Genomic DNA, 16,230 nt, shown 5'->3' with positions numbered 1-16,230 from the left:
GCCTGAGTTGTTTTTTTTTTCCTGAGACAGGGTCTCACCATGCAGTCAGGCTGGCCTCGAACTTCAGCAGTCCTCCTGCCTCAGCCTCTCCTGGTGCTAGAATTGGCAGGTGTGCATTACCATTCCCAGGCAAGCCTGAGATAATTATCAGAAAATACCAGTCCTACTGTTTTCATTGTATTAATACTGTATTCCAGTGATCTACTTGTCCATCTCAGTAGAATGTACTTCCAAAAGTTAGGGACCATGTCTGTCATGCATCCCTAGTACCTTGGATTTAACAAGTATTTGTTGAATTGACTAAGTGCTGTAACTTGTTGATGAATCACACACCTAGTAAGCAGCAGACTTGGGATTTAAATCTATATCTTTATTCCAGAGCCTTCCCTGTCCAGTTCAGTACTATAAAGAAAAGTAAAATATAGTACATATGTGGTGTTTTGATTTCTTTTGACTTGGCCCACTTGGGTCAAGCAACACTGCTTTTTATTACCTCCACTACTGCTAAAGGGACTGACAGAGGGTGTTGTAGATCATGATGTAAACTATTAAAAAGTAATTTAAGTAGGTATGTGGCCTCAGCAGCATTCTATTTAAGTTCCCTTTTACTCCCTCTTCATGATCTGAAGTAATAGTAGTTCCCTTGCCAAGTCTTCCCCACTGTGTCATTCCCTCCACCCCCCATATCAGGGATCATGTTTTAAATTGTAAAGCCAGGTGTGGTTGCTCAACACCTGTAGTCCCAGGTGGAGGGAAACAGATGAGAGGATCACTTTTTTTGTTGTCTTTTTGAGAAAGGGTCTTGCTTTGTAGTTCAGGTGTAGCTCAAACTCAACAGCAATCCTGCCTCAGCCTCCCAAATGCTGGGATTACAGGTGTATGCCACCATGCCTAGTGAGAGGATCACTGACCGACCCATGAGTTTGAGAGTAGTAGCAAGACCCTGTCTCAAAAAGATAAATGTGCCTGTCGTGGCGCACACTTGTAATCCCACCACTCAGGAAGCTGAGATAGGATTGCAGAGAGTTGGAGGCTAGCCTCAATTACAGAGCAAGACCCTGTCTCAATTTTTTTAAAAGTTAGAAAACCTGGTATAGCTTATACATCTGTACAAGTTTTACATAGTAATGGATTCTAGAGAAGGCTAGCTAAGTCCTCTATTTCCAAAATATCAGTGTGGTCCTTGCTCCTTTCCCCAGTGTAATGTAATGGTAACATAAAGTGTCTTTAGACTGGAGCAAACTTTTCTGAACCTAGAGGATCTCAAAATTAAACATGATAAGGAAACCCTGAAATTTGGACGTTAGACTTTGCTACCTCTTAAAGTCCACCGCCAGGTTCTAACCCTAGATTCTAGCACTTTCTCTAAATTTTTGGCTGTGAAGTTAGTGCACAAACCATAAATCTACCTTCATTTCTGATGCCAATTACAAGTTCAAGGGTCCCTAAGAGTATTCTTATGTTCAGTTTAGTAAACTCACAAGAATTCACTGAAAGCTATTACATACACATGATTTATCACAGTGCAAAGATACAGATTAAAAGAAGCCAAGGGAAGTCTCATAGGGCAGGGTCTAAGAAGTTCACAATTCGGAGCTTCTAGTTATACTCTCCCTGTGAAGTGGTCTGGCAACGATGTGCACAGATACCCTAGCCTGCCAGGAAATCCTACTTTTCCAACCAGGTAAGTAGGTGAGGCTTTGTATCCAGAATTTTTTTTTTTTTTTTTTTTTTTTTTGGTACCAGGGATCAAACTCGGTCCTTGCGCTTGCAAGGCAGCCGCCGGAACCACTGAGCTAAATCCCCAGCCCTGTAATGCAGAATTTTATTGGAGCTCATCAGGTAGACAGATTGACTACCCATATGGTTAATCTCAGTCTTCAGTTCTTGGGAAGTGGAGGAGATACCATGGACTGGTGGACTGACAGGACTCAAGCCCCAGGCAAATAAAAACTATCAAGCCTGACATTCCAAGTGTTTAGTGAGAAACTCCAAGGAACCTAGGGCAAAGGTCATTTTTGCACAAGGTTATATTTTTAAATTTGCCCTTCTACTGTGTAGAAGGGGCTGCTTCTCAATTTTTGACATTCTATATTTCGCCTTCAGTTTCCCCCTTCTGCCTGCCAGAAAATCTTACCTTCCTTGAGGGAAGTACACCTGAGCTTCGGTGTCCAGAGTTTTTATTGGAGTTTAGTATATAGGCATAATCAACAGACCATATAATGGGCTGGGTGCAGTGGTGCACACCTGTAATCCTAGCCACCTGGGAGGCTGAGGTGGGAGGACTGCAAGGTCCTGCTCAGCCCTGGCAGCTTAGCCAGACGAGAGGTCATCTCATCTAAAAAGTGCTGGGTGATGTAGCTCAGTGCAGAGGCCCTGGTCTCAATCCTCAGTACTGAAAACAAACCATATGACAGGTTATGACTGGTCTTAGATTCTAGTTCATCAGTAGGATGGAAGGGGTTTTCCCATTTTATATATTTTGTTTGATTTCTCTCCTTGTGTTCACCCAGAAACGTTGCACCTCTCATCACTGCTGGCAAGGCAGCACCTGGAGGAAGACTCTTGTTTCCTCAAGGAGCCTTCATTGCATGCAGAAAGGACGTCACTTTCCTCAACTTTCCATTGCTTAATAAAGTGTCCTGTCAGAATCTGCTAATTCTGGTCCCCCTCCGTTCTGGCTTCTAAGCACTGAAAAAGCCAATCTCTTCTAAGTGGGGTTGCATGTGACTGACATACCAGAAATCTGTAACACATAAAAGGAATTTGTACCCAGGCATGGTGTCACACTCCTGGAATTCCAGCACTCCGGAGGCTGAGGCAGGAGGATTGCCATAAGTTCGAGGCTAGCCTTGGCTATGTAGTGAGTTTAAAACCACCCTGAACTATGTACTGAGACCCTGTCTCTAAACAAATTTTAAAAAGGGTTGTAAGTAAATTACTGCTTGTTCCATCTCTTCCTCAATGGTGTATGAAGAATACGGCAATTCTAGACATCATGAGTGCAAAAACTTTAAAAATTAAAGGTGGTCCACAAAATGAGTCCAAGGGTCCCAATACTCATTTGAGTATTCTCAAGGCTGGGGATTTAGCTCAGTGGTGCTACTGCCTGCCTTGAAAGCGCAAGGTCCTGAGTTTGATCCCCAGTACCAAAATAAATAAATAAATAAAAATTGACTATTCTCATGTTGTTTGCAGGTGGGGGGATCTTAGCCTACCCATAAGAAACAAGAGTAGAAGCTGGGTCCCTTTAACATGTGGGAAGCCCCTACCACAAGGAGACAGTGATAAACCTTTTTTGCCAACAGCCAAACAAAGCTGTCTTTGGAAAGACACTGCTGGGTTCAAACCTTAACTTCATTTATTAATCCTGTATGCTGAGAAATGGGATAAGTAGAGGTTCCAACATCACAGAATCTGCAAGACAGTCACTCCACTTGCGGTGGGACTCTCCAACACAGTTACAGCCGAGATCCAGGAGGAATGTAGCTCAGGACGAAGTGTGGGCTGCTGCCACGCACCTTCCACGCAGCGCAAGCGCAGCCTGGCTGCCGGGGCTTCCTTCCAAGCTCGCGTGCTGATCTGCGCGGGAGAGCGGGTCTCGCGATGTGTGCGTGCGTGTGCGCGGTTCTCGCGAGCTCGCGCACGCCGCCTCGAACTACGGGGCTGTGGCGGCGTCTTTCTCCGGGGTGTGCGGCCCGGCAGTGCGAGGTGGTAGTTGCTGGAGCGTGGCTCCGGCGTCTGACTCGTCGCCGCCGCCCTCACTGCCTGGCCTCTGCTTTGGACTCCTCTTCGGCCCGCGCAGAGGCGGCGGCTCCAGCGTAAGGCTCCCAGCCGATGGGCAGCACCTAGACGCGCTGAGGGGCCGGGCTAGGAGCGGCCGAGGTAGGTGGGCGCGCGGATCCGCGGCTGGGGGAGCGGCGCTGGGCTGCGGCGCCCGGGGGGGAGGCGGACGGGGGGGGGGGAAGGACGGCGCCCGCAGCCGGGGAGGGGTTGTGGCCTGGCCGGCAGCTAACGAGCGAAGGGCGCGGACAGCCTGATTTCCCGAGTGTGGAGCCATCCGCGAGGAAATTCGTCCGGTGGCCAGGCGGGAGGATTCACCCTTTCTTTTCTTTGAGAGGTTAAAATCTGCAGTCTTCTCTCCGCCCTTTAAATGAGAGCCTGCCGGAGAGTGGCTCCTAGACAGAGTGGCCTGCGGACTTCGACGCTTGCAGAACTCCGAGTGGAGGGACAGCGGGTTATGAATTTTGATGTTGGGAGGGTACAGCCCTTCTCTAGAGTGGGCTCGTATCCGTAGCAAACTTGTCACTATTAATACGTATATTAATAGTCGCTTTCAGACCCACAACAGGCAGTACATTTTTGAACGCCTCACTTCGTGAGGATTCTGACACCAGGGAAACTGCGCCTTGGGGCACAATTAAGGAGTATAAAGAAGACAAAGGAGGCTGTTATTTATGTTCTGTCCTGGTATGAAACTTCCCGTGGTGAGGCGGAGAGTATAGCAGCTGGCCTAGACTAGATGGTTCTTCAGAGTCATTTAAGCTGAGTCGAGAGCACTTTCTTTAGAATTACAAAATCCTATGTGGTTATGTATAATTGTAAGTTAAATGACCTGTAAATCTCTGAGAATTATGTGATGTTTGATTTTTAGAGGAGAGCAGAACTTGGGTTTCTTGAAAAGGTTTTCTATATGTTTAGAAAGCTTCATGAATATCTGTTACTAAAAATAGTTTTTTTCTATCGGAAATAACTGTCACAGTCAAGATGAGGGAAAATAATTGATTTAAGGAGTTAAATAAACAGTAAAACAATTTCAGAAACAGCAAGTTAGCATTTAAAAATTACAGTTTAGTCACAGTCCAAATGTATAAAATCTCTTAGTTGACTCGCTTATTTTTAGTGAACCATTTTAAATGATAATAATCTTCCACCCTTGGTAGTCAACACAGTCAGTCTGTTCTGTAACCTTTTTTTTGAGGCAGAGTCTCACTGTAGTTCAGACTGGAGTTGAACTCACTGTGTAACCCAGAAAGGCCTCAGCCTCCAGCCACCCAAGTGCTGGGATTTCAGGCGTGGACCTGGCTCATTGTTTCTTAAGAAATGTGGCCTGTGTACCTTCAGTGAAATTTATATGGAAAGAGTCTCTCTGGAATAATTAGCTAGCAAGCCCTTATGGGTTAATGCTTATATATTATGCAAATGTTGCAAATAAACATCTGTATCTTCCATATAAGTCATATAAATATAGTGGTTATGCATACAAGAGTCTAATGGTTGTATAATAAGATTGAAATCTGAAAGTGGGAAAGGATTGCTTTTAGCTATTTCCTTTTGTTAACTTTTTTTTGTTTTTTGTTCTTTTGGTACCGGGGATCAAACTCGGGACCTTTCACTTGCAAGGCAGGCGGTGGAACCACTGAGCTAAATCCCCAGCCCTGCTAACTTTTTTTTTTTTTTTTTTTTTTTTTTTGGCATGGTGCTGGAGATTGAACCCAGGACCTCAGGCATTTGAGGCAAGTACTGGACACTGACCTACACCTCCAGCCTTTTTTGTTAGCTATTTACATGACTAATTGCCATAGTAAATTTCTTGTCAGTAGCAGGGGAGGGGAATCTAGAACAGATAAAAAATGCATATTTTGTAGTGTTTTTTATATTAGTGTTTTATTATCTTTCTATTGGAATAAACAGCTTTACTCGTCCATTTTGTGTCCTACTGCTTAGAATAGTGTTTTGGTTTGTTTTTGGTTTTGTTTTTGGAGACAGGGTCTCTAGCCCAAGCTGGCCTCACACTCATGGTGAGCTACATGCCTCAGCCCCCCAAGTTCTGGGATTATAGGCATGTACCACTGTGCCTGGCTTAGAATAGTGTTTTGCATGGAGCTGGTCCAATAAATGTGAACTATGTAAGAAATAAACATAGCTGGGTATGGTGGTACATGCCTGTAATTTTAGCAATCAGGAGGCTGAGATCAGAGAATGGTAACTTTGAGGCCAGCCTGAGCTATATAACAAGTTTGAGGGCTAGCCTAAGCTACAAGATGAGATTGTCTCAAATTTCAAACACACACACACACCCACAACTAACATAATACAAATCAAAGGCATAAATACCTGGAGAAGATTAAAGGGATTGGAGATGGGGTGCTTTTTTTTTTTTTATTTTAATCACAGGTCTAATTTTTAGTGGTGTGTTTTTTTCTGTGTGGGTTGGTGTCTGAGTAAAGGATATGTGACGGCATTTTGCCTCTAAAAGTCTTACCTAATGTAAGCTGAGTCTGTTTGTCTGAAGTGCTGACAGATTGTGAATGTTCTATGTTAAGAAAAAATGAAGTAAAGGAAGTAAGGTCCAGAGGGAAGGTTTTGGTAAGTTTAGTGATAGGGATTGAAAAGACATGAATTATAAAACGTTGAAACAGGTTATAGAGAGAAGTATTTTTTCCTTTAACTGGCAGTGGGAGAAAGAACTTGTACCTTCCTCTTTTTGTGAGAATATTCCAGCTGGATGATGTCTGAGTAATATTGAGCTGGGCCTGGTGACACACGCCTGTCTGTAATCTGAGTACTCAGGAGGCTGAGGCAGGAGGATTGCCATGAGTTCAAGGTCATCCTGAACTACATAGTGAGATGCTATCTCAAAAAAAAAAACCCAGCTGAATAATACTGAAAATGATTTACTTTTCCTCTAATAGCCTTCTCCAAGGTTTGTATGTTTCTCTTTGTATTTGTGTACGGTCTCTGCTCCAGCTTTATTGGCAGTAAACTGTTATTTTGATTCCTATTTAATTCTTCTATATATTTCTCAATTAATGTATAACTTGAAGGAGAGAAGAATGTGGTTGGTCCAATCACAAGCCCCAACATTGGCTTTTCCTGTTTGACTTTACATATGTTGCCATAGGAAGGTTTTGTGGGTATTTGTAGAAGTTGAGAGTGAAGAAATATATAAAAATTTAAGCAAGATTTTTTTTTTTTAAGGAGACATGAGAAGGATTTATTAGAGGTGGATATAGGATGTACTCAAGAGTGGAGTGTGGGTACTCAGAGAAATGAGGCAACTAAACAGGAATATTTTTAAGTTGAATCTTAATGCTTTCATTTTAGTAGAGTGGAGTGGTAGGGGTTAATTTTGTCTCCCAGGTAACATTTGACAATATCTGGAGAAATTTTTGGTCAAACATTCAGGGAGAGGGAGAGAAGATATCATTGCTATGTTATCTAGTTGGTAGAGGCCAGTGATAATGCTATTTGGCTTTACTGTTTCCTAATGTGTTCCTAGAAGGTCGGATAAAGTCTGCCTGTTTCTATAAAATAGAGGTAATAATATTAGGTTTTCAGAGGCAGGGATTGAAGATTAAATCAGATAACGTGCAAAGTGCCAAGTGACACACCCTTGTAATCTCAGCTGCTTAGGAGGTGAAGCAGGAAGATTGGAAGATCAAACCCAGCCTAGCTAGGTGACTCTCAAAATAAAAAAAGGACTGAGGATATGGAGATGTACTTTAGTGTAAAGGACTTGGGTTCAATCTAGTACTGCCAAATAACAAAGACAACAAACCTAGTTGTCACAGTGTCCTTAGAAAGTGAGAGAAAATTATTCCATTTAATATTTATTTTAGCCCAGTCTTGTTTTATATCCTCAAGTCTGTAAGGCTCTTACCATAAACAAGTAGCTACTCACTGTAGATATTTTTCTTTCATAGTTAAGAATTTAAGGGGCCAGGGATTTAGCTCACGGGTTTCACTGCCTGCTGCGCAAGCGCAAGGACCTGAGTTCGATCCCTGGTACCAAAAAGAAAAAAAAGAATTTAAGCCAGCTGGCCAAGAGCTCTGTATCTGTTGATTCTCAGTAAATATTTAGAAGTTAAACAGTATTTAACTTTGTGACTTGATTCTCATTTTCTTCTTTTTTTTTTTTATAAATTGAAACAAATTTACAGTGGTCTTGGTTCACATTAGTTACCTGTTTGTGACTTTTGGGAGTAACTATTTTGTTACAAAAGTCTTCATGCAGTTTTATATATATGAAGGGTACAGGCAAACATCTAATGATTTGGGACTAGACCTTCATATACATTTTTTTGCTGTGCTGGCAATCAAACCCAGTGCTTCTTTCTTGTATACCAGGCAAGCAAGCACTGGAGCTACATCTCTAGCCCCTTAATATATTTTTTTTATATATAGAAAAAAAAATAGAAGCATATCCTCACAGACAAAATGGACTTTAGACTGTTCATTTAGGGCTCCTCTAGCCAAAGAACATCCACATATTTGTGATCAAGGGAGAAAGCCATGTTGTACCTTTAATTTTTTTTTTTTTAAACAATGCTACAATGTGCTTTTGGTTTTTTTTGGTACCAGGGATCGAACTTGGGACTGTGTGCTTGTGAGGCAAGCAGCGGACCCACTGAGCTAAATCCCCGGCCTTTTAATGTTTTAAGAGAATTCTTTTTGTTTTTTCAGTACCAGAGATTGAACTCAGGACCTTGTGCTTTCGAGGCAGGCACGGTACCACTGAGCTAAATCCCTGGCCCAACCCTGGGCCAGCGTTTTGTCTTTAAAATAGGAAGGAGGGCCAGGGATTTAGCTCAGTGGTTCCAGCGCCTGCCTTGCAAGCGCTAGTTCCTGACTTCGCTCTCCAGTACCAAAAAAACAAAACAGGAAGTGTTTTACTATTATCGATACCCTTTTTTTTTTTTTTTAAGTAGATTTTGTGTCAGTAGTGTGTATTTCCTTTTACTTATTTTTTATTTTGTGGGGGATTGAATTCGGGTCCTTGCGCTTGCACAGCAGGAGATGAAACCACTGAGCTAAATCTCTGGCCTTAATACCCATATTTTTATAGTATAAATCCGAACTGTTTACATATAGCTCATTTTAGCTAATGGTAACTTTTGTTTACCCTTAGTGCTGGTATTGTTTTATGTTTAAATATAGGAAGTTTGAAGGGAGTCAGTTCCTTGGGCCAAGAGATGAGGTCTTTGGCACAGTGCATCTTTTATAAAGTGAAACATACCCTCAGTTCTCTTTAATAAATTACAATAATGATGGAGTATCTGTCTTGTGGAAACTGTGGTCAAATTAGAAGTATACATATGAGAACTATAATAAAAGGCTAAAGGGGGGCATTCTAAGAAAGTTATAATGGCAAACTGAAAAAATGTTAGTAAGAATTTTTGTCTTTTTACTGTTATCTTTTTGGAGTTTGATAATCTCAAATTGAGGATGCCCGGCATGGTGGCACACACTCGTAACCTCAGCACTTGGGGGAGGTTGAAGTAAGAGGATTGCCATGAGTTAGAAGACAGCCTGGGCTACATAGTGAATTAAAGGCCAGCATGAGCACAAGACCCTGTCTTAAAAACAAAACAAAAACAACCGTAGAAATCTCAAATTGAAAATCCTACAAAATGTAACATTTGTTTTCTACTTGTAGAATATTATGGCCACTAAATTAGTGTTATAATTGAGTTAGCTTGATGCTTGTTCCTATTCATGATTAAATTGAGAAAAACAAGGATTCTTGAGTCAGCTGATATGTGTTTATAAGTGGTCTGGCATCCTGTCAGCCTAATTTTAGGTAGTATACATAGTTGTTGGAAGATAGTTTTCCCACTGAGTGCTGTCATCCAGATAGATATATATTTGTATATACTCATGATTAAATTGAGAAAAACAATGATCCTTGAGTCAGCTGATATGTGTTTATAAGTGGTCTGGCACCCTGTCAGCCTAATTTTAGGTAGTATACAGTTGCTGGAAGATAGTTTTCCCACTAAGTGCTGTCATACAGATAGATACATATTTGTGTGTGTGTATTTATGCATATTTGTATTTTATTTTTGGTAGAAAATGATGCATCCTGTTGCCAGCAGTAATCCGGCATTCTGTGGCCCTGGCAAGCCTTCGTGTCTGAATGAAGACGCCATGAGAGCCTCTGACCAGTTTGACCTATATTCCTCCCAGCAGAGCAAATACAGCCACTCAGTCAGCCACAAACCAATGGTTTGTCAGAGGCAAGACCCATTAAATGAAACACATTTGCAGACGACAAGTGGCAGAAGCATAGAGATAAAAGATGAACTAAAGAAAAAGAAAAATCTCAACCGATCTGGTAAGCGTGGCCGGCCCTCGGGAACCACCAAATCAGCAGGATACCGGACCAGCACAGGCAGACCCCTGGGAACTACCAAAGCGGCTGGATTTAAGACAAGTCCAGGCAGACCCTTGGGTACAACTAAAGCTGCGGGATACAAAGTCAGCCCAGGGAGACCTCCAGGTAGCATTAAAGCTCTATCCCGTCTTGCCGATCTTGGTTATGGCTGTGGCACTGCTGCTTTTCCTTACCCTATGATGCATGGCAGAGCAGTTCATGGGGTAGAGGAAACCAGCAGTGAAGTCAAGCCACCCAATGAGTGAGTGAGGCAGGAAAAGAAGGCCAGGTTTAGAAGGAGATTGTGAATAATCCCAAAGCTTCTTGGTTTGATTTTGACAGACATAATTTTATAGCCTGGGCTTTCCAAATTTGTTTTTCTGTTTGAGTTTTCCCCCCTGCTTTTGCTCAGAAGCTGCCATATGCTTTCAGATGCACTCAGGGCATGAGCAGTGGCATTGTATTTGTATATAGGTTCAAGTGTAATACCTAACTAAATCATTTTTGCTTTTCCTTATGATTGTATCTTATGTTTCATTACTACTTTTGGGTCATTCTTAATAGATGCTTTATGTGCTAAACAATTGAAACCATTATACATATTAGTTTGTGAGGTAAGCCTACAATATAAAGATACTCTTGAAGGTATTTTTAACTGATGGAGCAAACTAGTGATTCAGGATTACTTGAGCTAATGGCTGGGTGAGTTTTCACATTTTCATGAGACAGGAAACGGCTGTTTGCCATTTACATAGATGTCAGCTGTTAAAAACTTACTTTTAATGTTCTGAGTATAAGCAGCTTCTTATTTATTGATCTACATGGCATTAATTGATTTAACCATTATTCTTAAAAGAATTCTTCAGGGTTTGCCTTTCAGCAGTAATAGATTATGTATTTTTAAGTTACTATGAACATATATACCAAACACTACAAACAGTTGATAATTTACAAAAAATAAACTGTCTTATAAAAACTGCACATTACATTTTTAGTGAAATACAATGCATTCTGAGAATAGCATATTTAATATAATAGAAAAACATTCTTAAGGTTTGCATGTAGCTACAGTCGATAATTTTTGCCTATCATATACTTACTGAGTTTTAAAGTATTATGTTAAAAACATTTATTAGTGTTGCTCATTTATTTGGAATGTTTTTTAATTTTTCTGAGAAATTGTCCCATTGCATTAACACTTAATTTTAGGTTTATATCTACCAAAGGACACAAATGGAGTGGTAGACTGTAAAACTGGTGTAAACAGAATGCAATTTCCTAACTCTCGGAACCCAAATACTAATGTAGGAATCCATCTATGCATGAAACATGTAAAAAGTTTTTGGTTAGTCTGATTAAAAAACTAATTGTGGCTCTAGGGGACCGCTTCATCCAAAACAAAATTTCCCCCCAATAATACTTACTTTAAATAGAAAAGAGAAAAAAGAATATTGGGCAGATACGTATATTAGGGACAGAGAAATCTTCTCTTTCTTTCTGAAAGTAATATTTCTTGTTAATGTTTTATTCTGAGTTCTAAAAAGTACTATAAACTTCAGATTTGAAAAATTGCACTGAACTTTAAAGTTACAGTGTTTGTACATGTGATATTAAATGTCTTTGAGATTAAAATGTAATTTTTCAGGACCCAAAACTTTTAAAATAATGAAAATTTTAAAAGGGCGCACATATTGTGTTGGTTGGGCTTGCTCTCAGTTAATGCAAACTCTGCAAATGGATGTCATGTTTCATACCTTTTTTATCAGGAAAAAAGCAGCAAGCCTTCAGGTGTTCCAGTGATGCCTGACACAATGAGCTGGACTTTATGCTGCTCTTTACAGTAAGAGGTGTTGCATTATATGTGGGGACTGTGTGTGCACTGGCATCTAAGACAGTGACCTCAACAATATTAGCTTTGCACAAACCATAGTGAACAATGTTGGATAACTACATAATCAGTTGTAACATTCTGGCAGCTAAAATGCTACAAGAGTTTCTTCTTGCAGAAGCTTAGACTATAAAAAACTTAATAATTTCTCAGAACAGTGTAACTTCTGACACACACAAATGCTTGCATCTTTATTCATGTGTTCATCTCTCCACTTCTTCTGTATCTGTCATTTAGCTGTTTCTCAAGATGATGTTCAGCAGTTGGCTGCTTAGGAATCCTTTCTAGTTCTTAAAGACAGTTGTTTAATTAATTGTTCTGCCATAGAATAACACACCATTGTCAAGAATTTGGTTGCATGTTTTACAGTGAGTTCATTTGGCATTGCCCTCTCGTTCATGATTTTGTTAAATATACCGTACTTCCTATTTCTCCCCTGCCCTTCCCTACATTCATTCTCTTTCCCTGTCCCCCCACCCTCCAGCACATCTACTCAGTGGTGCTGTGCTGTGTGTCAGAAGATAAAGCAGGTGTATTATTGTATAATAAATTTTGTATACATGTTTATGAAATGGTGAACTAAAGGAGATATGTTCATCAGAGTGTTTATTATCAGGTGGAAAAGGGGGGAAAATGGCTACAGTTGTGATGGGTGACATCGTTTAGAAAGCTGAATTTACTGTTCATATGAGCAGTTACCTGGAATATTAGATTTATACACTGGTGAACATCTCCTAATTCCACTTAACTTTTCTCCATGTGAACAGTTTACTGGTGCCATGCTGAAGAGAAAGACATATAAGTGATAATATGAATGAAGTCTTAAAATGCAAAATATTTTTACTTCTATATAATCTGAAGACTATATTGTGCATCTTTTGTAACACTGTCTCTTGTCATGATAAACACTGAAATAGCATGTTGAACAGTTGCTTATATACTTTACTCAGTTGGGGAAAACTGGCCTTTTCCTTGCACTGTATAATTGTTCCTTAAAAGGTAAATCGCTAATTTTATACTGTGTAATTCTGTTCTTCACAAAATAGGTTTCACTATTCTATATAAAAACTGTTGGGTCAGAAAATGATCTGCTATTCAAGTAAGTTTGGTTTCCTTTTTTTTAAAAGTATTTTAACATGCCTTATTTATTGTTACCATATTAACAAATAGGGTAATACAGGTGAAATCTTCATTTTTTGACAGATACAACCTTGCATAACTAATCTTTAGTAGGGGATACTTTTGATACTATCTTTGGAGTTTTGCACTGGGTATTAAAAATATACTGGCACAGTGTATTGCAAGAAAATAAGTAGAACCTGTATTAATTTTTAATATTTGAGGACATTTTTTAAATCAGTGTTTCAATTAGACTGAAAATTCTATTTTTTATTTACTTTTTGAAGAAACCTCTGTCAAAGTATTATTCATTCCAAACCAGTGTTTGTGTGAATTTACATATATACTTTTATGAAATAATAATAGTGTTCCTTTGACTTAAGGAGAAAAAAAATCTGGATCCATTTTTTAAGTTAAGGGTGATACATCCAATGTAAGAATAACTACTGTGTATGAGCTAAAATAAATAAATGATCTTCTTTATATTCTCAGATGCTTTAAAAAAACAGTTCAGGGGATATTAAAACTGTTACTCTGTCAGTCATTGTCTATATGCAGTTAACTTTTATGATCCTTTTATAGTAAAATACAAGAATTCACAACAGTTGTTGAAAACATTTTTTCCCCCTTGGACATAAAAATTTTGATGCCATTATGTTTTTGTTTTATTATAGCATATCTATTTGCTCTTAAACTCTAGGATGTATCTAAATCTTTTCTTTGTGTTTCCTCCATCCTCCTAAGTAGCCACATCTGTGCTCTCACATATAATGTATTTAATTTTCGGAAAATTAAATACTATAGTAAATCAAGTGTGTTATTTAAAGGAATCAGATCTTTGATTCTTTGGGTTTTCAGTTTCTTTTTCCACATACAATTATGGAGAAAATAATTACCAATTACTGATGATAAGCACGCTGTCCTCTGCTGTAAAAAGTCTGAATAGATACTGTGTATGTTTCTATGTCCATGAACTTGAGCTACTCATGTGCAATTATGTATGGGAATGGAGTAGTGTTCATGATTTGTATTTACATCATCATATGGATGTATATTTATTAATAAAGTCATTACTTTAAAACCATATATGTGTTCTACTTTTTTGTTTATTTATTTTGGTAGTGGGGATTGAACTCAGGACTTTGTGCTTATAAGGCAGGAGCAGTGCCACTGAGCAAATCCCCAGCCCTCTTTTATTTTTTAGCATAGTACTTTTCAAGTAAGAAAATGAAACCTTTTTGTGATTATAGATAGTATATTTTTCTTGGAATTTTGTATTCTAAAATCTGCTCTGTACTTTTTTATTTTTCTTAAAATAGTTATATACAGAGTCCACTAAAAAAAATGTATACACACCTCGGGAAAAGAAAAATAGTATGATGTTTTTTTCGACAGATTGTGTTACCCTCCCTTGGGAGATCCAAGAGGATGTGGTATATCACAGAAAACCCACTACACTGCTGGCCCTTAGAGAAGAAATTGAAAATGCATGTGCAGCAATCTCAATGACCAAGGTTGACCAAGGTTACCCAAGCAGCAGTTCACCATACTAATAAATGTCTGGAAGCTAAAGGCCACCCACTTTGAGCACCTCTTGTAATTGTAGAGACCAAAGCTGGGCATGGTGGCACACGCCTGTAATCGTAGCACTCAGGAAGCTGAGGCAGGAGGATTGCTGCTAGTTCAAGGCCAGCCTGGGCTACATAGTGAGTTCAAGACCAACTTGAACTACATAGTGAGATCCTGTCTCAAAAAAACAAAAACAAGGGCCAGGGATTTAGCTCAGTGGTTCCGCCGTCTGCCTCGAAAGTGCAAGGACTCAAGTTCGATCCCCAGTACCAAAAAAAACCAAGGGGCTGGGGATTTAGCTCTGTTTTTGCCACCTTCTGTGCAAGTGCAAGGACCCGAGTTCGATCCCCAGTACCAAAAACAAAACCCCCAACACAAAAAACAAATTATAGAAGCCAGAGGTAATTTGATTAACCTCATGATGTCTTGATAAATTTAGTGTTAAAATATACCTGTAATCCCAGCATTAGGGAAGGCGAGGCAGGAGGATAACCATGAGTTCAAGGCCAGCCTGCACTACATAGTGAGACCCTGTCTCAGAAACCAAAAAGTGAAAACCAAAATATTTATACAAGTCTATATTTTATAGGTTGAGATATTTAAAAAATATTTTCCCTTAATCCTCATTTTGTCTGAAGCCTGCACATCACCTACAACAAAAGGCCCACTGCCTTTTGTAAATAGTTTCACTGGAATATAGATGTTTAATATTTGTTTACAGATTGTCTGACTGCTTTTGCATTACACTGGTAGATAGTTGTAACATAAATAGTTGTAACATAGTTCTAACATAAGGCCTGCCTACAAAGCCTAAAATATTTACTATCCTTTCCTGTACAGAAAAAGTTTACTGACAGTTCATGTAGAAGGATAAAATGGAGTATTCAGGCTTGACTTGAACTTACTATGTAGTCCAGGCTGGCCTCATCTCCTTAAAAAAACCTTTAAAACATTGATGGCTCTTTTTTGATCTTTTGAATATAATAAATATTCTTCACATTCAACTTTTAAATGATGCTAAGTGTATTACTCCAGTTGTTGAAGCCTGTGCACTTTACATGAACATTTGCTATTAATTAGGTGTACTGTTCCTATTCCAGGAAAAGATCTACACCTTCATAGTACTAGACCGTTTGCTGTGGTTCATAATATTAACTGATTGTTCATTAAATATATTTTATTGCATGTTTTTAGTTACTTGTAGAATTTTATAAAAATATTTGCTCATCACAATTATACTTGCTTGCTTGTTTGTTTTTTTGAGACAGGCTTTTTCTGTTTAGTTCAGGCTGGCCTTGAACTTACTATGTAGCCCAGGCTGGGTTCCAACTTCAATCAGCCCTCCTGCCTCAGCCTTCTGGATGCTGGGATTACAGGAGGGTGCCACCACGCCTGATTTACAATAATAACTGCCAAAATTTGCATTGTCTAGCAAATGTCAGAGAGCAGATCAGTGTGTTTTCATTTAAAAAGCTAGCCAATTGAAAATTTGTAGTTT

At 39.4% G+C, this 16,230-nt stretch overlaps 2 protein-coding genes across 2 annotated transcripts in view; both read left to right on the top strand.

Annotated features, from left to right (window-relative positions):
• The window catches only part of Ddx46 (DEAD-box helicase 46), an 82,033-nt gene extending 71,750 nt beyond the window's left edge, over positions 1-10,283 (top strand). The window contains exons 24-25 of the mRNA XM_087194741.1: positions 2,514-3,885; positions 9,853-10,283. The gene's annotated coding sequence lies outside the window, so the exon portion shown is untranslated. The remainder of the gene's footprint in view (positions 1-2,513; positions 3,886-9,852) is intronic.
• On the top strand, positions 9,856-14,247 carry CUNH5orf24 (chromosome unknown C5orf24 homolog). Its single transcript, XM_087194742.1, has 2 exons — positions 9,856-10,282; positions 11,923-14,247. The coding sequence occupies exons 1-2, from the start codon at positions 9,856-9,858 to the stop codon at positions 11,961-11,963; spliced, it is 468 nt and encodes a 155-aa protein (XP_087050868.1). The 3' UTR covers positions 11,964-14,247.
• Positions 14,248-16,230: the final 1,983 nt, after the last annotated feature.

This window comes from Heterocephalus glaber, unplaced genomic scaffold (genome assembly GCF_053883595.1).
Source record: "Heterocephalus glaber isolate CG9 unplaced genomic scaffold, H.glaber_assembly_v1.0 deba00001606, whole genome shotgun sequence".
Lineage (NCBI taxonomy): Eukaryota > Metazoa > Chordata > Mammalia > Rodentia > Bathyergidae > Heterocephalus > Heterocephalus glaber.
This window is presented reverse-complemented; position numbering and strand designations above follow the sequence as displayed.

Bases quoted from the DNA above. Each gene is read 5' to 3' on its own strand.
- CUNH5orf24 (XM_087194742.1), top strand. From the start codon at position 9,856: ATGATGCATCCTGTTGCCAGCAGTAATCCGGCATTCTGTGGCCCTGGC. The intron at 10,283-11,922 runs GTAGCATTAAAG...CTTTTTTATCAG, and splicing joins CAGCCCAGGGAGACCTCCAG to GAAAAAAGCAGCAAGCCTTC.